The sequence below is a fragment of the Salvelinus fontinalis genome, chromosome 8, assembly GCF_029448725.1.
Source record: "Salvelinus fontinalis isolate EN_2023a chromosome 8, ASM2944872v1, whole genome shotgun sequence".
In the NCBI taxonomy this organism is placed as follows: domain Eukaryota; kingdom Metazoa; phylum Chordata; class Actinopteri; order Salmoniformes; family Salmonidae; genus Salvelinus; species Salvelinus fontinalis.
Window position 1 is genome coordinate 33,698,828 of NC_074672.1, and position 23,405 is coordinate 33,722,232.

Below are 23,405 nucleotides of genomic sequence, written 5' to 3' on the forward strand. Positions count from 1 at the left end.
AAGCCCTGTCATTTTACCCCCATCCACTCTGTCTGTCTGTCTGTCTGTCTGTCTGTCTGTCTGTCTGTCTGTCTCTCTCTCTCTCTCTCTCTCTCTCTCTCTCTCTCTCTCTCTCTCTCTCTCTCTCTCTCTCTCCTCTCTCTTCCCTCTCTCTCTCTCTCCCCTATTTCTCTCTCTCTCTCTTTCTCTCCCTCCCTATCTCTCTCCCTCTCTGTCTCTCTCTCTCTCCTGCTTTGTCTCAGTCTAATGCACTTCTCACCGGTGCCCCTCGACTCTCTTTTGACTGTGCTTTTCTTACTTACTTATTTACTTACACGCATGCACACACCCACACACACACACACACGCGCATGCACATACACACAAAGTAGAATTATCTCCATCTCTGTGCTCCCTCAGGGAGATAATGTATTGTAAAGCACTAGGATGTGACATCACCACTTCCTCCAGCACCATTCTGATGGGCTTTAAGTGTGCTCTAACATGGTTGAAAAGGGAGTGCACTGTCTTCTAACTGTGGTTCTCTCTGCCCTTGTGTAGGGGAGTGGGTTGTATCTTCTATGAGATGATGACAGGCAGACCACTGTTCCCTGGCTCCACAGTGGAGGATGAGCTGCACTTGATATTCCGTATCCTAGGTGAGCAGCAAGTCTGCACAGGCAGTGGATATACACTGTGTATAGTGTGTGTGTGTACATGCAGATATATTGACGGACGCTTTCTCTGTCTGTCTGTCTGTCTGTCTGTCTGTCTGTCTGTCTGTCTGTCTGTCTGTCTGTCTGTCTGTCTGTCTGTCAGGCACACCAACAGAGTTGACCTGGCCTGGGATTACCACCAGCGAGGAGTTTAAGACCTACAAGTTCCCCCGTTACCACGCTGAGCCCCTGGTCAACCACGCACCCAGGTCTGTGTGTGTCTGTGTAAACCACTGGTTGTCAGTCTATTATCTGTAGGTGAGATTGATTCATTAATGGGAACTGTAGTCACACCTGAACACACAGGCATCAAAGTACAGCTACTGTATGTCCTTCACTGTAGGAATCGGTCATCCTTGAACAGTGTTGTTTTTGTGCTCTAAAACCCCCCTCTCTCTTTCCCTCTCTCTCTTCCTCCCCCATTTCCTCTCTTCTAGGATAGACAGTGATGGACATGACCTTCTTTCACTGCTACTACAGGTAAGATGGAAGGACAGAACAAGTATGGAGGACAAAATCCTAAAACAATTCATGTGTTCACTTTAGACACAGACCAATGTAAATATATGACCCCCCCTCTCTCTGTCTCTCTCTCTCTGTCTCTCTCTCTCTCTCTCTCTCTCTCTCTCTCTCTCTCTCTCTCTCTCTCGCTCGCTCTCTCGCTCGCTCTAGTTTGAGCCGATGAAGCGTGTATCGGCTGAGGAGGCTCTGAGACATCCATACTTCAGGAGCCTGGGGGAGCAGGTTCAGACACTGTCTGACAGTGAGTCTTCAGCTCAACCTTTCATAACCCCACTACATCTATACACCTTATCTTAACCAACAAAGTATATCAACAAACCCATGCCAAACCTTAACCAACAAAGTATATCAACAAACCCGTGCCAAACCTTAACCAACAAAGTATATCAACAAACCCATGCCAAACCTTAACCAACAAAGTATATCAACTAACCCATGCCAAACCTTAACCAACAAAGTATATCAACTAACCCATGCCAAACCTTAACCAACAAAGTATATCAACTAACCCATGCCAAACCTTAACCAACAAAGTATATCAACAAACCCATGCCAAACCTTAACCAACAAAGTATATCAACTAACCCATGCCAAACCTTAACCAACAAAGTATATCAACTAACCCATGCCAAACCTTAACCAACAAAGTATATCAACAAACCCATGCCAAACCCACTCTACTCCACGACCACGCCTGGCTCGCAGCGTGTCTGAGAGAAAAGGTAGATGTGACACTCTTTCCCTGATGTGTCTCCCTCATTTCAGCCTCCTCCATCTTCTCTGTGAAGAACATTCAGCTTCAGAGAGACCCAGGGAAGAGGTCTTCAACCTTCCCAGAGTCAGGTGAGCCCTGCTGGGGTTAGAGAGGTGGGTTAGAGAGGTGGGTTGGGGGGGACAATAGTTGGAGTAGAAATGGGAAATCTGGATTGTCTCAAGCCATATGAGCCTGTCTCCTGCATACTTTCTCTCTCTCTATATATATATATATTTACAGTTCTGTGAAAAGGTTTTAGGCAGGTGTGAAAAAATGCTATAAAGTAAGAACGCTTTCAAAAATAAACATATTAATAGATGATATTTATCAATTAACTAAATGCAAAGTGAGTGAACAGAAAAATATTCATCATATCCATATTTGGTGTGACCACCCCCTGGCTTCAAAACGGCATCGATTATTGTAGGTACACTTGCACACAGTTTTTGAAGGAACTCGGCAGGTAGGTTGGCCCCAACATCCTGGAGAACTAACCACAGGTCTTCTGTGGATTTAGGCCGTCTAAGTTGCTTCTCTCTCTTCATGTAATCCCAGACAGACTCGATGATGTTGATATCAGAGCTCTGTGGGGGCCGTACCATCACTTCTAGGACTCCCTGTTCTTCTTTACGCTGAAGATAGTTCTTAATGACTTTCACTGTATGTTTGGGGTCGTTGTCATGCTGCAGAATACATTTGGGGCCAATCAGATGCCAATCAGATGCCTTCCCTGATGGTATAGATTTTTTTTGCATAATGGATAAGTATCTGCCTGTACTTCTCAGCATTGAGGAGACCATTCATTCTGACCAAATCCCCAACTCCATTTGCAGAAATGCAGCCCCAAATTTGCAAGGAACCTCCACCATGCTCCACTTGCCTGCAGTCACTCATTTGTGTACCGCTCTCCAGCCCCTCAGCGAATAAACTGCCTTCTGCTACAGCCAAATATTTCACATTTTGACTCATCAGTCCAGAGCACCTGCTGCCATTTTTCTGCACCCAGTTCCTGTGTTTTCCTGCATAGTTGAGTCGCTTGGCCTTGTTACCATGTCGGAGGTGTGACTTTTTGGCCGCAAGTCTTCCATGAAGGCCTCTTCTGACCAGACTTCTCCAGACAGTAGATGGGTGTACCAGGGTCCCACTGTTTTCTGCCAGTTCTGAGCTGATGGCACTGCTGGACATCTTCCGATTGTGAAGGGAAGTAAGCACGATGTGTCTCTCATCTGCTGCAGTAAGTCTCCTTGGCCGACCACTGCGTCTACGGTCCTCAACGTTGCCCGTTTCTTTGTGCTTTTTCAAAAGAGCTTGGACATCACATCTGGAAACCCCTGTCTGCCTTGACATGTCTGCCTGGGAGAGAACCTTTCTGATGCAGTATAACTACCTTGTGTCTTGTTGCTGGGCTCAGTGTTGCCATGGTGTATGACCTTTGACAGTAAACTGTTGTTAGCTAAGTTTGGCTGTTCCTCGCCCAGTTTTATTCCTCCTACACAGCTGTTTCTGTTTCTGTTAATGATACATATTGAATTGATGATCATGCCTACAAAATCCCTGACTTTGTGCAAGTGTACCGACAAGAATTTATGCTGTTTTGAAGCCAAGGGGTGGTCACACCAAATAAGGATTTGATCTAGATTTTTATTCTGTTCACTCACTTTGCATTTAGTTAATTGATAAATATAATCTATTAACATGTCTATTTTTGAAAGAATTCTTACTTTAAAGCATTTTTTCACACCTGCCCAAAACTTTTGCACAGTACTGTATATATATTTGTTATGTGTCTATATCGCTTCATCTCTGTTGATGTATGTTGCTGTCTCTGTGCCTCTCTCTCTGTCTCTGTGCCTCTCTCTCTGTCTATGAGCTTTCTGTGTTTCTCATATTGCAGTGTGGTCATAATGTGTCACACACCGTGTCTTGGGACTCTGTCTTGTGATTTGCAGAGCCATGCCTGGTTCACACCATCTACCCCATGCTAGTGTGAACTACAGTGGGGCAAAAAAGTATTTAGTCAGCCACCAATTGTGCAAGTTCTCCCACTTAAAAAGATGAGAGAGGCCTGTAATTTTCATCATAGGTACACTTCAACTATGACAGACAAAATGAGAGAAAAGAATCCAGAAAATCACATTGTAGGATTTTTAATGAATTTATTTGCAAATGATGGTGGAAAATAAGTATTTGGTCAATAACAAAAGTTTATCTCAATACTTTGTTATATACCCTTTGTTGGCAATGACAGAGGTCAAACGTTTTCTGTAAGTCTTCACAAGGTTTTCACACACTGTTGCTGGTATTTTGGCCCATTCCTCCATGCAGATCTCCTCTAGAGCAGTGAAGTTTTGGGGCTGTTGCTGGGCAACACAGACTTTCAACTCCCTCCAAAGATTTTCTATGGGGTTGAGATCTGGAGACTGGCTAGGCCACTCCAGGACCTTGAAATGCTTCTTACGAAGCCACTCCTTTGTTGCCCGGGCGGTGTGTTTGGGATCATTGTCATGCTGAAAGACCCAGCCATGTTTCATCTTCAATGCCCTTGCTGATGGAAGGAGGTTTTCACTCAAAATCTCACGATACATGGCCCCATTCATTCTTTCCTTTACACGGATCAGTCGTCCTGGTCCCTTTGCAGAAAAACAGCCCCAAAGCATGATGTTTCCACCCCCATGCTTCACAGTAGGTATGGTGTTCTTTGGATGCAACTCAGCATTCTTTGTCCTCCAAACACGACGAGTTGAGTTTTTACCAAAAAGTTATATTTTGGTTTCATCTGACCATATGACATTCTCCCAATCTTCTTCTGGATCATCCAAATGCTCTTTAGCAAACTTCAGACGAGCCTGGACATGTACTGGCTTAAGCAGGGGGACACATCTGGCACTGCAGGACTTAAGTCCCTGGCGGCGTAGTGTGTTACTGATGGTAGGCTTTGTTACTTTGGTCCCAGCTCTCTGCAGGTCATTCACTAGGTCCCCCCGCGTGGTTCTGGGATTTTTGCTCACCGTTCTTGTGATCATTTTGACCCCACGGGGTGAGATCTTGCGTGGAGCCCAGATCGAGGGAGATTATCAGTGGTCTTGTATGTCTTCCATTTCCTAATAATTGCTGCCACAGTTGATTTCTTCAAACCAAGTTGCTTACCTATTGCAGATTCAGTCTTCCCAGCCTGGTGCAGGTCTACAATTTTGTTTCTGGTGTCCTTTGACAGCTCTTTGGTCTTGGCCATAGTGGAGTTTGGAGTGTGACTGTTTGAGGTTGTGGACAGGTGTCTTTTATACTGTTAACAAGTTCAAGCATGTGCCATTAATACAGGTAATGAGTGGAGGACAGAGGAGCCTCTTAAAGAATAACCTGTTTGGGCTGCAGGGGCAGTATTGAGTAGCCAGATAAAAGGTGCCCATTTCAAACGGCCTCGTACTCAATTCTTACTCGTACAATATGCATATTATTATTACTATTGGATAGAAAACACTCTCTAGTTTCTAAAACCGTTTGAATTATATCTGTGAGTCAAACAGAACTCATTTGGCACAAACATCCTGACCAGGAAGTGGAAAGTCTGAAATCGAGGCTCTGTTCTACTTCCTGCCTATAAATGTGCATGATACGTATTAGTATACATGCACGTCATACACCTTCCCCTGGATGTCAAGAGGCGGTGAGAGAAGAAATTTAGTGTTTATCTTGGTCTGAAGTGGAATACAAGCTCTTTGTATGACGTGACCCCCATTTCTTCTTTTCTGGAGAGCGCGAAGAGGGACCTGGATTTGCCTTCTGTTTAGCTGCCGTTATAGGCGACTAATATCTCCGGCTTTGATTTTATTTGATACATGTGACCATATCATCGTAAAGTATGTTTTTTCAATATAGTTTCATCAAATTATTGAATTTTTTTCGGGAGTTTTGCCGTGTTCCGTTCTCTTCCGTTTGTTGACATGGAGAGATTCGAGCCACTTGGCTAGTGTGCTTGCTAAATCGAGAGGGAAAATGGACGTTCTAAATCCAAACAACGATTGTTCTTGACAAAGGACCCCTTGTCCAACATTCTGATGGAAGATCAGCAAAAGTAAGAAACATTTTATGATGCTATTTCATATATCTGTCATACATGTGAACTAGTCGTCGGCGCCCAACGTTTGGGTACTCTAGCTATACCGAAACTGGATGTCGTAATGAAGTTATTTTTTAGAATTCTAACACTGCGATTTCATTAAGAACTAATGGATCTATCATTTCCTATACAACATGTATTTTTTAGTTATGTTTATGAATAGCTATTTGGGCAGAATATGTGTGTCAGAAAAAGTGTCAGAAAAATATCCGGACGTTGTGGAAAAAGTAGCTAAGATAGCAACATGTATAACCACTGATTTCAGCTCTAAATAAGCACATTTTCGAACAAAACATAAGTGTATGTATAACCTGATGTTATAGGACTGTCATCTGATGAAGAATATCAAGGTTAGTTGAAAAATTATATATCTTTTACTGGTTTGTTATGATCGCTAACTTTTACTGCTGGGAAATGGCTTGTCTTTCTGGCTATTGTGGTAAGCTAATATTACGCTATATTGTGTTTTCGCTGTAAAACACTTAATAAATCGGAAACATTGGCTGGAATCACAAGATGCCTGTCTTTCATTTGCTGTACACTATGTATTTTTCAGAAATGTTTTATGATGAGTAATTAGGTATTTGACGTTGGTGTCTGTAATTATTATGGCTGCTTTCGGTGCAATTTCTGATTGTAGCTGCAATGTAAACTATGATTTATACCTGAAATATGCACATTTTTCAAACAAAACATAGATTTATTGTATAACATGTTATTAGACTGTCATCTGATGAAGTTGTTTGTTGGTTAGTTTGGTTGGTCCTTGGTTAGTTAGGTTGGCTTTGTGCATGCTACCTGTGCTGTGAAAAATGTCTGTCCTTTTTTTGTATTTGGTGGTGAGCTAACATAAATATACGTGCTGTTTTCGCTGTAAAACATTTTAAAAATTGGACATGTTGGCTGGATTCACAAGATGTGTACCTTTCATTTGCTGTATTGGACTTGTTAATGTGTGAAAGTTAAATATTTAAAAAAATATATATTTTGAATTTCGCGCCCTGCACTTGAAGTGGCTGTTGTCATATTGATCCCGACTTAGGCCTTGCAGCCAGAAGAAGATAAGTTACAGGTCTGTGAGAGCCAGAAATCTTGCTTGTTTGTAGGTGACCAAATACTTATTTTCCACCATAATTTGCATATAAATTCATTAAAAATCCTACAATGTGATTTTCTGGATTTTTTCCCTCATTTTGTTTGTCATAGTTGAAGTGTACCTATGATGAAAATTACAGGCCTCTCTCATCTTTTTAAGTGGGAGAACTTGCACAATTGGTGGCTGACTAAATACTTTTTTGCCCCACTGTATGCTCTCTGGTGTGCCGTATTGACATCTGCCTCTACCAAGTTCACTGGTTCTGTCTCTATCACTCTGTCTCACTCTCTCTGTGTGTTTCTCTCTTCTCTTCCTGCCTCTCTCTATTTCTTTCCTCCTCCCGTGTGCCTCTGACAACACCAAACACCTCCCCCTTCTCCTCTGCCTCTCTCTCTTCCTCTCTCTCTTTCTCTGTCTCTGTCTCTCTCTCATGTGCCCCCCCCACCACCACCACCTTGCCCCCCCTTCCTAAATAGCAGTGGCCCATAAGCTAGGCTCCGCCCCCTCGCAGTACTTCCAGAGAGAAGGAGCCAATCCCAGGGCTCAGAGTCACGGCCTCTCCTCCCCCTCCACAGGCTGAGTTGCCCCTCCCATTCTGGTAAATACATGCTCTCTCTCACTTTCACTTCATTTTCCTCACTTTCAGTTCAGATGTCTTTCTGTATGTCCCGATGTCTATCTTTCTGTCCACTGCTTATCTGTGCCTATTCTATTCTCCACTTGTAATAACTGTATGAACTGTGTTTCTGTCCCCTTCAGACATACTGCCTTATATTCCCTGTTTACTTATTCTCTGGTTCTTCTTGTTGCCTGGGTGATGTCCTCTCTTTCCCATCTTCCCCTGTACTTTACCGCCGATGTTCTTCTCCATCCTTGACTCCCTGTCTTTCTCTCTCTCTCCTTCTGTTCTCGATGCCCATGTTTTTCTGTTCATCATTCCACCATTTGCCTTCTTTGTACTTTTCTCTGAGAGAGAAACCTCCCAGTGTTCTATTTCAGTGAGGTTGGGGTGAAAGGTCAAACAGAAGGCATTCTGGGAAGGATGGGAGCGAGAGGAGACATTTTGATTGAAACTCTTTATGTTTGCAGCTCTGTTCAGGTTCCTGCAGAGGGAGATGTAGCCTTTGTGTTTTGTCTGTAAGTGTGTGTGACCACAGGGTGCAGTGTGTGTGTGTGTGACCACAGGGTGCAGTGTGTGTGTGTGTGTGTGTGTGTGTGTGTGTGTGTGTGTGTGTGTGTGTGTGTGTGTGTGTGTGTGTGTGTGTGTGTGTGTGTGTGTGTGTGTGTGTGTGTGTGTGTGTGTGTGTGACAGAGTTCTTGAGATGACTTTGTGTTGTTGTTTTTTGTACAGTTCTGGTTTTGTGCATGTTGAGCTACTGTTAAGGAGAACTCGGATAAATCAAACTTGACATCAAATGTTTTGGATGAACTTGTATTTCAGAGATGGAAGTTTCGATCCTCTTTGTCTGTGTGGGGTGGTACCTGTCTGTGTGGGGTGGTACCTATCTGTGTGGGGTGGTACCTGTCTGTGTAGGGTGGTACCTGTCTGTGTGGGGTGGTACTTGTCTGTGTGGGGTGGTACCTGTCTGTGTAGGGTGGTACCTGTCTGTGTGGGGTGGTACCTGTCTGTGTGGGGTGGTACCTGTCTGTGTAGGGTGGTACCTGTCTGTGTGGGGTGGTACCTGTCTGTGTGGGGTGGTACCTGTCTGTGTGGGGTTGTACCGGTCTGTGTGGGGTGGTACCTGTCTGTGTAGGGTGGTACATGTCTGTGTGGGGTGGTACCGGTCTGTGTGGGGTGGTACCGGTCTGTGTGGGGTGGTACCGGTCTGTGTGGGGTGGTACCTGTCTGTGTGGGGTAGTACCTGTCTGTGTGGGGTGGTACCTGTCTGTGTGGGGTGGTACCTGTCTGTGTGGGGTGGTACCTGTCTGTGTGGGGTGGTACCTGTCTGTGTGGGGTGGTACCTGTCTGTGTGGGGTAGTACCTGTCTGTGTGGGGTGGTACCGGTCTGTGTGGGGTGGTACCGGTCTGTGTGGGGTGGTACCGGTCTGTGTGGGGTGGTACCGGTCTGTGTGGGGTGGTACCTGTCTGTTTAACACCGTGCTAATATATTATGTTTCTTTCTTTTGTTCTTTCCCTTTCTATTCATCATCTTATCCCTTTTCCCCCATCCTCTCTCTCTGTCTGTCTGTCTCTCTCTCTCTCTCTCTCTGTCTGTCTCTCTCTCTCTCTCTGTCTGTCTCTGTCTCTCAGCCCAGGGGAAGAGTAGGAGGCAAAGTGTGTTGTTTTAGTGTCGGTGGGGTTGGGGGGGAGGGGGGGTTGTGAGGAGGACAGTGACGTACGGAACTGTCACACAAACACACACACACCAACCCCGCCACACACACCGAAGGAGTCCAACACACACCCTGCCACACACACTCACCCCGAAGAATCCAACACACACGCTGCCACACACACACACACACAGAAGGAGAGAAAACACACAGTACTACCCAAAACAAAAACAACAACACAAGACTGAGGAACAATAAATGGAGAAAACAAAGGACTTAACATAATGAAGCCAGAGGATGAGAAGACTTGAGGAATTGAACATGAAGATGAATATGTAAGAAGAGGAAGATGAGAAGAGCGATCCTCCGTGCTGCTTCTTCTACTGCTCAGAGTACAGCAGTGATTAGGGTCGCTTTGGACTAAGCTGAGTGGATATGGTTTGAACAGGATTTGCTGTATCAGTGAGCTCTAACGGGAGTGGGGGGGTATAAGGGGGGTGGGGAATGTGAGCCTCTGCGCCGCCAGGCTAGAGAATGGGCATGTTTAAAGTGAGGGGGGAGGGATGAGGGGGGTGGGGAATGTGAGCCTCTGCACCCCCAGGCTAGAGAACGGGCATGTTTAAAGTGAGGGGGGAGGGATGAGGGGGGTGGGGAATGTGAGCCTCTGCACCCCCAGGCTAGAGAACGGGCATGTTTAAAGTGAGGGAGGGATCCTCTCTCCCTCTTTCTTTCTATAGTCTAGACTGAGCTGTAGAACTCTGCTTTTTCATATCACACCCTAACCATAAACCCTAACCTTGACCCCTAACCAACACCTCAACCACTAACCTTATCCAACACCTCAACCCCTAACCTTAACCAACACCTCAACCCCTAACCCCAAACAACACCTCAACCCCTAACCTTAACCAACACCTCAACCCCTAACCCCAACCAACACCTCAACCCCTAACCCTAACCAACACCTCAACCCCTAACCCCAACCAACACCTCAACCCCTAACCCTAACCAACACCCCAACCCCTAACCCCTAACCCCAACCAACACCTCAACCCCTAACCCTAACCAACACCTCTATCCCTAACCCTAAAGAACACCTCAACCCCTAACCCCAACCAACACCTCAACCCCTAACCTTAACCAACACCTCAGCCCCTAACCCTAACCAACACCTCAGCCCCTAACCCTAACCAACACCTCAGCCCCTAACCTTAACCAACACCTCAGCCCCTAACCTTAACCAACACCTCAACCCCTAACCCCAACCAACACCTCAGCCCCTAACCCTAACCAACACCTCAACCCCTAACCCCAACCAACACCTCAACCCCTAATCTTAACCAACACCTCAACCCCTAACCTTAACCAACACCTCAACCCCTAACCTTAACCAACACCTCAACCCCTAACCTTAACCAACACCTCAACCCCTAACCCTAACCAACACCTCAACCCCTAACCTTAACCAACACCTCAACCCCTAACCTTAACCAACACCTCAACCCCTAACCTTAACCAACACCTCAACCCCTAACCTTAACCAACACCTCAACCCCTAACCCCAACCAACACCTCAGCCCCTAACCCTAACCAACACCTCAACCCCTAACCTTAACCAACACCTCAACCCCTAACCCCAACCAACACCTCAGCCCCTAACCCTAACCAACACCTCAGCCCCTAACCTTAACCAACACCTCAACCCCTAAGCCTAACCAACACCTCAGCCCCTAACCTTAACCAACACCTCAACCCCTAACCAACACCTCAGCCCCTAACCCTAACCCTAACCAACACCTCAACCCCTAACCTTAACCAACACCTCAACCCCTAACCTTAACCAACACCTCAACCCCTAACCCTAACCAACACCTCAACCCCTAACCTTAACCAACACCTCAACCCCTAACCCTAACCAACACCTCAACCCCTAACCTTAACCAACACCTCAACCCCTAACCCTAACCAACACCTCAACCCCTAACCCTAACCAACACCTCAACCCCTAACCTTAACCCCTAACCTTAACCAACACCTCAACCCCTAACCCTAACCAACACCTCAACCCCTAACCCCAACCAACACCTTAACCCCTAACTTTAACCAACACCTCAACCCCTAACCCCAACCAACACCTCAACCCCTAACCCTAACCAACACCTCAGCCCCTAACCCCAACCAACACCTCAACCCCTAACCCTAACCAACACCTCAACCCCTAACCCCAGCCAACAGCTGAAACATCGACCCCTAGATAACTACCCTACTGCCGTACGTGTCCATTTCTCTACCCCACACACACATGTATGCACGCGCATACATACACACGAGGCATAGAATCGTGTCTATAGGATGCTAATCCATTGTTTCCAAATCATATTTGGAATGGAATGGATTACATACTGAGCCTGGAGAATCTCACTATTTAATCCATTGTGTACCCCCCGCACACACATCTGTACATTACAGTGCTCAGACCTGGCATCCCGAAGGTCGACTCTAGCACCTGATCCCCCATTCTATTACCTCATCAATCAGTCACTCAGGCAGAATACAGTACCATTACGGTACCAATACTTTACCAATACGGTACCAATACGGTACCAAGCATACACTAACGACACTAAAGTTATCTTCTTGTGTACAGTAGTGTACAGTATCTACAGAAGTCAACAAGAATGGGCACTTCACTAGGCCACTATGCTGAAGTGCACACTAGGAAACACTAAGTTACACAATACACAACAATAGTACAATGCATTATGAAGAGATTATTATCAGTATGATGTGATGTGATACTGTTATGACACGCTATAGGGATACACAACAGAGCAATATACAGGAGGGTTGTTGATGCCCAGGTACACTTCACGCCAGAAGTTCACCTCACAAGACAGAGGGGGTTAAAACAGTGTGAAGAAACCCCTGAACCCCTGACAACCTTGATTCTCAACTGCCTGGTTGTCATGTTCCATTTAGAGTTAATTAACATTGAGCTGTTCTTGTTGCACCTGATCTGACCTCTTAGATACGGAATCTAAAACACAACAACGCTCCCCCCACTCAAACACCCTTATACACACACACACACACACACACACTCTTATACACACACACACAATATAGTTTTGTTTTGTTTCTAATCTGTATATATGACCATACTTTTCACTCTTTAGTAATAAGGTACAAGCAATGATTTCCCAGAATGCAATTCTCTGTGTCACCGGGCCGTGTTCCCGTGGGAAACCCTGGTGACTGACTGAGAACGTGTTGCACATTCCTTAAGCTCAGGACTTATGGGTAGTGTAGTTTTGTGGATCTTGGTGTAAGGTAGTCTTGTTCCCCAGAAGCCAGGAACATGAGGTTAGCTAGGTTATAAGGTAAAGGAAGTGTAGCCTAAATGTTCCCCATGTAGAGTTTAACATAGGGCACGCCTGTTTAGGAGGGCTTCTTGGAAAATGGCCCACTACATGCTCTGTGCTCAGACAAGATGTATGGATGACTTTATCATCTACATGATGAATCAGTCAACAGATCAGATCATGGATCTGTCTCCCTCCTCCAGTTAGTCTGGGGGTGGATTAAAGTGCTGTTTAAAGAGAAACCTCAGAATAATAATACCTAACCATTCCCTTTACTTCACTCCCCCCTTTAGAAGCTAAAGCATGTTTGTATGGATATATCATGGGAAATATGGACGTCTCATGTTTGTATGGATATATCATGGGAAATATGGACGTCTCATGTTTGTATGGATATATCATGGGAAATATGGACGTCTCATGTTTGTATGGATATATCATGGGAAATATGGACGTCTCATGTTTGTAGGGATATATCATGGGATATATGGACGTCTCATGTCCGTATGGATATATCATGGGATATATGGACGTCTCATGTTTGTATGGATATATCATGGGATATATGGACGTCTCATGTTTGTATGGATATATCATGGGATATATGGACGTCTCATGTTTGTGAAATGGCTGCAGTTTGAGCGGACAGGAAAGGGCGGAGTCACATAGTGTTTACTGATCAGTGATTGGTAGAACATAGGAAGTGACCTCATTGACTACCCTCTTGCAACCTATCGGCTACTTTTTAGTTAGTTTTAACCCCAGTTTTAGAGCATTTACTCTCTGTTGTCTGCTGTGTTGTGAAGGCACCAGATGAACTAAGACCACTGGACCAAAACACACTGAGGCTGGAATTGAACTTAGATTGAATTCCCCCCAGAGGGTCCAAACATGACTGTTTTGTATACAAGTGGTCAGGTTGTGTACAGGTCAGTGAGTCTGTGAGTGGGAGAGTGTGAGCAGGATGAAGTTGTCCCTATACTCTGATCTAGGGTCAGTACTATGTTATGTCTTTCCCCCCTAATGGTTAAAGTCAGGATTTGGAGAGCATAAGCTGATCCTAGATCTGTACCTAAGGGCAACTTCTACTCAGAGTGTGAGAGTATGTAGCATGTACATAGATGATCCATCAGTCTGTATATAGGCAGTGTACAGGTTTGATACGGCAGCAGACTCAGTCAGGTAACCTTATTTTGAAAACCAGAGCAATATTTCTGTATTGATAATCGGGCCAAGGCTGTATGATAATATAGTACGTGTATCTATCAGGACGGAATTAGAGGACGCCTGATAAAAAACACAGATTAATGATGAAATGGTAGAGTTCCGGAGAGATTCATCCCTTTTTCAGTGATGTAATAAAGTTAGGAGAGTAAATGTTTTCTTTTTAGATTTGAGAGGTTTGATGGAGTATAACGCCATAGCCTCACTATCACTATATTACTGTGCTTTGGTGACACCTAGTGGTCACACAACATCCTCACAGTTTCCCCACACAGTTTAAGGGGAGTGGAGTGCGTGTGATGTGACGCGAATGTGTGAGTTTACGAAGAGGTTCGGTGTGTGTGCATCACAGAACTCGCGCAATGATGGGTGAAATAGTTGTGAACACTAAATAAAAATCCTTAGTTTGATGGAGTGTTTTTCTCATTAAATACTTTAAATATTTTGTCTTCCTTTGAAGCCTTCATGCAGTAAGTGTGTGTGGTTTATTACAACCTCCCAGCCTGTCTTTGTGGAGGATTACAGGACAGGATCACACTCCTGTACCAATACTACTGACAGCATCACCGTGAAACACAAGGATTTCCAACATCACCCATGGAGTCCAGTGGAGGCTGCTGAGGGGAGGACGGCTCATAGTAATGTCTGGAATGGAATCAATGGAACGGCACCGGACACATCAAAGACATGGTTTCTATGTGTTTGTTACCATTCCATTCACTCCATTCCAGACATATTTATGAGCTGTCCTCCCCTCAGCAGCCTCCACTGATGGAGTCCTTGTTTGATGTAATTCTGCCTGCCAATGTCACTGAACAGAAGGGCATGGGGAGGTCACTAAGGGCCTGCTTCAGACTTGAGATAAATAGACTTAACATGGACTTAAGTCAATATATTGTTTTACTTAAGTGCATGTTCATTTAACTTACATTATCTCATAGGGCATTGTAAATGAGCCAGGGATACTTATTTCAAATACTATTTTCAAATACCCGGGTTAAATGCATGGGAGTATATTTGACTATTTTCAAATACTTTCCAAATGTATTTCCAAATAAAAACTACTTGTCCTTTCAAATAAACAGTATCTTAATAGTTACTTCAAATGTATGTGAGAGTAACTGAGATATCTGAAATAGTATTTGAAGCCAGGTCTGCAGATATCCACGGTGATGCTGAACTGTACTATGTAAGGCCTGTTGAACCAGTTACCCCATTCGTGTTTGTTACCCCTTGACACTGATCTAAGGTCAGTTTTGCAGTTTCCCCCGATGGTTAACGTTAGGGGCTCAGGAAGCTACGCTTGCTGATCCTAGATCTGTACATAAGGGGATCTGCTAGTCAACGCAATGTGTTACTCTTGACCTTACAGTGAAAAATAAAACCTGTTCTCTGAAGGAGTCCGAGTATTGGGACACTTCCCTGGTCTTTTCTTCTGAGTCTGCATAATAAGGCCACAGCCCTGGTCTGCCCGGACCAAATACACATCCTCATTCATATCCCATCTATTTTCCTCCGTTACTTTACTCATCAACGGCGTCTGGAGCTAGTCCTCTGGACATCAACACCTAGCCACTACACCCGCATGCATGCTTTGCTCACTGTATGATAGGACTGAATAGATATAAGCAATAGTGGCTTAGATCCTAGAAACAGGCTAAGTGAAATCCTTTCAGGTCTTCATAGGGTATGTACACACAGGAGGCTGCTCATCTAGGTTTGTACCTGTACTGCAGGAGGCTTCTCATCTAGGTTTGTACCTGTACTGCAGGAGGCTGCTCATCTAGGTTTGTACCTGTACTGCAGGAGGCTGCTCATCTAGGTTTGTACCTGTACTGCAGGAGGCTGCTCATCTAGGTTTGGACCTGTACTACAGGAGGCTGCTGAGGGGAGAACGGCTCATAATAATGGCCAGAACGGAGAAAATGGAAACAAATCAAACACCTGGAAACCATGTGTTTGATGTATTTGATACCATTCCACTTATACTACTCCAGTCATTACCACACAGCCCGTCCTCCTCAATTAAGGTGCCACCAACCTCCTGTGGTATGTAGTGTACTTCTCATGGATGTCTGCCTCTAGAAAGGTACATTGGTTTGGATAGTCAATCAATCATTCAATCAAATGTATTTACTGTGTGTGGCCCAGGGTCAGAGACAAAACATTACACGTGATCCTCTTTTCAAATCAAAGTTTATTTGTCACGTGCGCCGAATACAACAGTGAAATGCTTACTTACAGGCTCTAACCAACAGAGCAAAAACGGTATTAGGTAAACAATAGGGAAGTAAAGAAATAAAAACAGTAAAAAAGATATAACGGTAGCGAGGCTATATACAGGTTATAACAGTAGTGAGGCTATATACAGGCTATAACAGTAGCGAGGCTATATACAGGCTATAACAGTAGCGAGGCTATATACAGGCTATAACAGTAGCGAGGCTACATACAGGCTATAACGGTAGCGAGGCTACATACAGGCTATAACAGTAGCGAGGCTATATACAGGTTATAACAGTAGCGAGGCTATATACAGGCTATAATAGTAGCGAGGCTATATACAGGCTATAACAGTAGCGAGGCTATATACAGGCTATAACAGTAGTGAGGCTATATACAGGCTATAACAGTAGCAAGGCTACATACAGGCTATAACAGTAGCGAGGCTATATACAGGCTATAACAGTAGCGAGGCTACATACAGGCTATAACAGTAGTGAGGCTATATACAGGCTATAACAGTAGCGAGGCTACATACAGGCTATAACAGTAGCGAGGCTATATACAGGCTATAACAGTAGCGAGGCTGCATACAGGCTATAACAGTAGTGAGGCTATATACAGGCTATAACAGTAGCGAGGCTACATACAGGCTATAACAGTAGCGAGGCTATATACAGGCTATAACAGTAGCGAGGCTATATACAGGCTATAACAGTAGCGAGGTTATATAAAGGCTATAACAGTAGCGAGGCTACATACAGGCTATAACAGTAGCGAGGCTATATACAGGCTATAACAGTAGCGAGGCTATATACAGGCTATAACGGTAGCGAGGCTATATACAGGCTATAACAGTAGCGAGGCTACATACAGGCTATAACAGTAGCGAGGCTATATACAGGCTATAACAGTAGCGAGGCTACATACAGGCTATAACAGTAGCGAGGCTATATACAGGCTATAACAGTAGCGAGGCTGCATACAGGCTATAACAGTAGTGAGGCTATATACAGGCTATAACAGTAGCGAGGCTACATACAGGCTATAACAGTAGCGAGGCTATATACAGGCTATAACAGTAGCGAGGCTATATACAGGCTATAACAGTAGCGAGGCTATATACAGGCTATAACAGTAGCGAGGCTACATACAGGCTTTAACAGTAGCGAGGCTATATACAGGCTAGAACAGTAGCGAGGCTACATACAGGCTAGAACAGTAGCGAGGCTATATACAGGCTATAACAGTAGCGAGGCTACATACAGGCTATAACAGTAGCGAGGCTACATACAGGCTATAACAGTAGCGAGGCTACATACAGGCTATAACAGTAGCGAGGCTACATACAGGCACCGTTTAGTCAGGCTGATTGAGGTAGTATGTACATGTAGATATGGTTAAAGTGACTATGCATATATGATGAACAGAGAGCAGCAGTAGCATAAAAATAATGTGTTTTCCTTACATGTTCTCCTTACATTTGTACATTGCTGCTACTAATAAACAAGTCTGAAAATTGATGTCATTCAGTTTGGTCTCCCTCATGTGGATAATTGACAGAACTGTGATGAAATGGAAGTAATGGTTTGTGGTTGATGATGCTGGAACTGGTGAACATGCTGATCATGATGGTGAGATGTAAAGGAGGATGAAGATGATGGTGACCTCTGCTATCTGTCTTACCACGGATCCATCCTGGTTACTGGCACTTTCCTCAAGAGAGAGCGCCATCCTAAGCCATAGTACATCTGTTCATGTTCATATTCAAGCGTTATTTGCACAAGGAAGTAGCATTTAGATAAGTCCTCCATTCCAAGGAAAACCTCCATAGATAAACAAATATTTGACTTTATAGTAGGTTCATTCTAATCCAATGTTCTCGCATTGTTTAACCTTAACACCCTTATCATAATTACACACCACTGTAAATATTGGTACAAGCCCTAGTACTCTGACACATGGACATCGGTCCAGATAAACAATTTTTTGAAGGAAATAAAATACAGACAACCAATCTAAAAAGCTGGCTGATATCAGACCAAGTGGTACAACGGGAGCAGAGTAAGGGGTCAAAGATAAGATGTAGCTTCAGGATGCTCTGGACATTCGGTATTCAGTTGTTGCCAAAAGTTTTGAGAATGACACAAATATTAATTTCCCCAAAGTTTGCTGCTTCAGTGTCTTTAGATATTTTTGTCAGATGTTACTATGGAATAGTGACGTATAATTACAAGCATTTCATAAGTGTCAAAGGCTTTTATTGACAATTACATGAAGTTGATGCAAAGAGTCAATATTTGCAGTGTTGACCCTTTTTCAAGACCTCTGCAATCCGCCCTGGCATGCTGTCAATAAACTTCTGGGCCACATCCTGACTGATGGCAGCCCATTCTTGCATAATCAATGCTTGGAGTTGGTCAGAATTTGTGGGGTTTTGTTTGTGCACCCGCCTCTTGAGGATTGACCTCAAGTTCTCAATGGGATTAAGGTCTGGGGAGTTTCCTGGCCATGGACCCAAACTATCGATGTTTTGTTCCCCAAGCCACTTAGTTAGCCACTTTTTCCTTATGGCAAGGCGCTCCATCATGCTGGAAAAGGCATTGTTCGTCATCAAACTGTTCCTGGATGGTTGGGAGAAGTTGCTCTCGGAGGATGTGTTGGTACCATTCTTTATTCATGGCTGTGTTCTTAGGCAAAATTGTGAGTGAGCCCACTCCCTTGGCTGAGAAGCAACCCCACACATTAATGGTCTCATGATGCTTTACTGTTGGCATGACACATGACTGATGGTAGCGCTCACCTTGTCTTCTTCGGGCAAGCTTTTTTCCGAATGCCCCAAACAATCGGAAAGGGGATTCATCAGAGAAAATGACTGTCTGTCCCTGATGCCATTCCTGAGCAAGCTCTGTACTGGTGGTGCCCCAATCCCGCAGCTGAATCAACTTTAGGAAACGGTCCTGGCGCTTGCTGGACTTTCTTGTGCGCCCTGAAGCATTCTTCACAACAATTGAACCGCTCTCCTTGAAGTTCTTGATGATCCGATAAATGGTTCATTTAGGTGCAATCTTACTGGCAGCAATATCCTTGCCTGTGAAGCCCTTTTTGTGCAAAGCAATGATGACGGCACGTGTTTCCTTGCAGGTAACCATGGTTGACAGAGGAAGAACAATAATTCGAAGCACCACCCTCCTTTTGAAGCTTCCAGTCTGACATTCAAACTCAATTAGCATGACAGAGTGATCTCCAGCCTTGTCCTCGTCAACACTCACACCTGTGTTAACGAGAGAATCACTGAGATGATGTCAGCTGGTCCCTTTGTGGCAGGTCTGAAATGCAGTGGAAATGTTTTTGGGGGATTCAGTTAATTTGCATGGCAAATAGGGACTTTGCAATTAATTGCAATTCATCTGATCACTCTTCATAACATTCTGGAGAATATGCAAATTGCCATCGTACAAACTGAGGCAGCAGACTTTGTGAAAATTAATATTTGTGTCATTCTCAAAACTTTTGGCCACGACAGTATTATAAACTGGGTGGTTCCAGCCCTGAATGCTGATTGGCTGACCGACGTGGTATATCAGACCGTATACCATGAGTATGACAAAACATTTATGTTTATTGCTCAAATTATGTTGGTAATCAGTTTATAATAGCAATCAGGCCCGAGGGGGTGTGGTATATGGCCAATATAAGGGCAGTTGTCTGGTACTCCGTATTGCGTCGTGCTGAGAACAGCACTTAGATGTGGTATATTGGCCATATACCACACCCCCTCGGGCCTTACTGATTAATTATACCCTGTAGTTCTCAGTATCAACTCTCTAATGCCTGACATATTGAGACATGGTTAGACAAGAAGTAGCATGTATAGTCACAGGGACATTCCTAGATATAAACAATTAAATGTACAATATCAAACAAGATAATATAAATCATAAGACAGTTAAGTATATTCTTCAGTATATCAAATTATATATTATCTTCCCAATAATATCTCCTTCCTCCTGAAGTGTCCACTCGTTCACTTACTTACTTAGGCCTTTGTATTCTTTGATGTAAACAGCCCATTGATTTTCAGGCCATCGATGAATCGCCTCCATCCCTTTCGGTCTTGTGCGTTCTGCTCCAGGCGTTGCCATGTCAGACCCTCTGCCTTCATCTCCTGTCCTGTGCTGTCTCCAGGTGGGTCTTCCTCCGTTGTGTTTGCCATGTGGGTTCCATGTTAGGGCCTCCTTTGTGACTGATTTATTGTTTGTTCTGAGTGTGTGATCTGTATGTGTCGTTCACTACTTCCAACAAAATGCAAACGCAGTGGATTGGTGTAGGTACGGGATAGAGTTGTGTTTCCATGTTTCTTATAACAGTCATTTTCTGTTAAGTCAGTGAAGGGAAGTGAACTAGTGCACGCTTTGGGAGGAAGGAGAGATAATTGGGACGTGGCCACGGTCTTGATACCTGAGAACTAGAGGCAGTTGTGTCACCTTCAGACTTGTAGCTAGATTCTCAGTCCAGTGCAATGTGTCGGATTGATGACAAGACTGAATATCATTGACTGAAAGCATGATACTATATTTACATATCAGTAGAAGATGAAAATGAAACAATAATTGACAGAAGTTTTCCTGTATTTGAACAGTTGATAAGATAAGATTTTGTGGAAATGAGGGTGAAGTTTGCTCTTGTAGATTCTTATGATGTATTTGGCCCAGGCACAACAAATGTGCTTGTACAGAGGGTGGGAATAGTCCCAGTTCAGATTACTGACAAACCTTTATGTCTTTCTAATGTCCACACTCAACATATAATTCCCAATAAGTCCTTTACTTTGGTCACATGTGTCCTGACATCCTTTATAAACACGTCCTTGGAACGACCCAACTCCACAGATGCTTGCAGGTCCAGATGAAGACAATGATGAAGAAGACGATGCTTCCTCTCCAGCTGATTGTGATCGTTTGTCTGTCTTATGGACAGGCAGATGATTCCACCAACAAGCACTCCATCTCTGATTACAGCCGTGGCCCTTTCTTTACCCTTTTCTCTGGTCTGTCTGCCGAGGTGGGGAACCTGAGGAGGGAGGTTGAGGACTTGAGAAAGTCACGCAACTGTAAGTCTCTTTGGATTTTATATATTTTTTCTTAATATAATAGTAACTAGATGCACCAGATATAAATGATATACGTGCACAGAAAATGAACAATGACAGAACAATGACCAGTAATCAATTATCTGATATGACTGAATAAGCTGATTTGAATTTAAAGGGAAGTTAAGTATTTAAAAAAATTAATGTTAAATGGTTACTCAACTTGAAAGTTGTCTATCAATGGGCCAAGATAAACTTTGATACATAGGTTTGGTTTTCTTTTAACCGCCACTAAAAACATCAACTAACTTTAGCCACTCACACTTTATGGATAGTCTGGATGTTTCATCTGTAGATGCTCTACAGATGGTCATACGATCAACAAATCTGTTGATAAGCAACTGCTTGCTAAGGATAAGGTTAGGGTTAGGTTTAGAATAAAGGTAAAGGTAAAGGTTAGGGTTAGGTTTAGAATAAAGGTAAAGGTTAAGTTTAGGGTTAGGTTTAGAATAAGGGTAAAGGTTAGGGTTAGGTTTAGAATAAGGGTAAAGGGTAATTTTAGGGTTAGGTTTAGAATAAGGGTAAAGGTTAGGGTTAGGTTTAGGTTTAGAATAAGGGTAAAGGTTAAGTTTAGGGTTAGGGTAGGGGTTAAGGTTAGAGCTAGAGTTAGCATATAGTTTGTTGAAATGCTACTGATAGTTCTGGAAAGCATGGACTATCCAAATAAAGTGTTACTCTTTAGCCACTGCAAGTTAAACATGTGTGCGGGTGTTAGGCGCAAAAAAATGTAAATGTCAAATCTACTGAAATCAACTAATTTATATGTTTTGTTATACTCAGCTGTAGGTGTGGCCTTCTCAGCTGCCCTGAGACCTCCTATCCAGGACAAGCAGGGCTACGGCCACACCGGGCCCTTCCAGGCAGACACCAACCTGGTCCACTCTCACGTCATCACCAACGTTGGTAACGCGTTCAGCCCCAGGACAGGTCAGCCATTGAAATATTATTGCGATTTACATAGACAACTCCCACTGCATCCAAATTTTCCCATATAATTCTTGCTTTGTCTGGCTGAGACATTCCCAGATAACATATTGGCTTTATAAGAACTACATATCAATGGGTAACAAATCATCTATAACTGTATTTCATGCTCTATAAAGGAGTAATAAAGATACACCACGAATAAAGCGGGACCTTTAAAAAAGGCGAATAAAGCGGGACCGTTAGGGTAGGATAACTTGCCGTTATACATTTTTTAATAATGCCTTATAAATCAGATATTCTCATGAATTTCCTTGTCTATTCATACAGGAGCATTCACAGCACCAGTACATGGAGTCTACTACTTCACTTTCACCTCCTATGCCTGGAAAAGTGAGGCCAACATCGGGGTGGCCCTTTACAAGAACCATGAGCAGGTAGCTCTGGTCTATGAGTATCAGGACAAGGGGGACAATGAAGACTTTGCGTCCAACGGGGCCACCCTGCAGCTGGCCAAAGGAGACACGGTTTCCCTGGTCCTACCGTCTGGTTTCCAGGTGACCAGTAATGCTTTCAAAAACCTCAGCACCTTCAGTGGCTTCCTTCTCTTCCCTGTTGAAGGAGGAAACCTCTGAGAGACTGAGGGGGTCAGGGTGTAGGTTGGAGGGTTCTCCACTTAACTTCCACACATTATATTCTATTTTGCTGTCATTTACATGTGTGTGAGGCAATAAAAGCAATGTTAAAAGCAGCAATCGTTTCTTTAGTGAAATTCATGGTTTGCAACAATTACTTTGGTATTGCTCCTTTTGATCATGTTATGAATTTAGATTCATTTAATTTAGATTAGATTAAACCGGGATATGGCAGCAGGTGATTTAAATATATTTGTAGTAAATCAGATTAAGATTAGGAACCCGGATCCACCTAAAGCCCTTGTGACACTAATGATCTCCAATACACGTGGAGATGTCTCTGTCCAAATATCATGGACTATACTTTTATTAGTATTCTTGAAACAGTTACAACCAAATATTGCACATCAAACTATATTTTATAACA

At 43.8% G+C, this 23,405-nt stretch overlaps 2 protein-coding genes across 7 annotated transcripts in view; both read left to right on the forward strand.

Moving 5' to 3' along the window:
• Positions 1-15,444, forward strand: part of LOC129861118 (cyclin-dependent kinase 17-like) — an 86,884-nt gene extending 71,440 nt beyond the window's left edge. For 3 of the 6 annotated variants that reach the window (XM_055932260.1, XM_055932263.1, XM_055932264.1), the window contains 7 exons: positions 541-638; positions 799-904; positions 1,133-1,175; positions 1,368-1,458; positions 1,983-2,060; positions 7,661-7,782; positions 9,436-15,444. In XM_055932260.1, the coding sequence (XP_055788235.1) occupies positions 541-638; positions 799-904; positions 1,133-1,175; positions 1,368-1,458; positions 1,983-2,060; positions 7,661-7,764 (520 nt within the window). In that variant the 3' untranslated portion in view covers positions 7,765-7,782; positions 9,436-15,444. The remainder of the gene's footprint in view (positions 1-540; positions 639-798; positions 905-1,132; positions 1,176-1,367; positions 1,459-1,982; positions 2,061-7,660; positions 7,783-9,435) is intronic. The other 3 variants (XM_055932262.1, XM_055932266.1, XM_055932261.1) reach the window with 2 other exon arrangements.
• Positions 15,445-21,175: 5,731 nt separating this feature from the next.
• Positions 21,176-23,077, forward strand: LOC129861121 (complement C1q tumor necrosis factor-related protein 3-like). Its single transcript, XM_055932269.1, has 3 exons — positions 21,176-21,380; positions 22,200-22,346; positions 22,674-23,077. Exons 1-3 carry the CDS (start codon positions 21,176-21,178, stop codon positions 22,976-22,978), a joined length of 657 nt encoding a protein of 218 aa, XP_055788244.1. The 3' UTR covers positions 22,979-23,077.
• The last annotated feature ends 328 nt before the right edge of the window (positions 23,078-23,405 follow it).

What these genes read in the sequence shown, in the direction of transcription:
- LOC129861121 (XM_055932269.1), top strand. Translation starts at nt 21,176, where the DNA reads ATGAAGACAATGATGAAGAAGACGATGCTTCCTCTCCAGCTGATTGTG. An exon ending in CTTGAGAAAGTCACGCAACT is followed by an intron (nt 21,381 to 22,199) that starts GTAAGTCTCTTT and finishes TGTTATACTCAG; the next exon opens with CTGTAGGTGTGGCCTTCTCA. An exon ending in CGCGTTCAGCCCCAGGACAG is followed by an intron (nt 22,347 to 22,673) that starts GTCAGCCATTGA and finishes CTATTCATACAG; the next exon opens with GAGCATTCACAGCACCAGTA.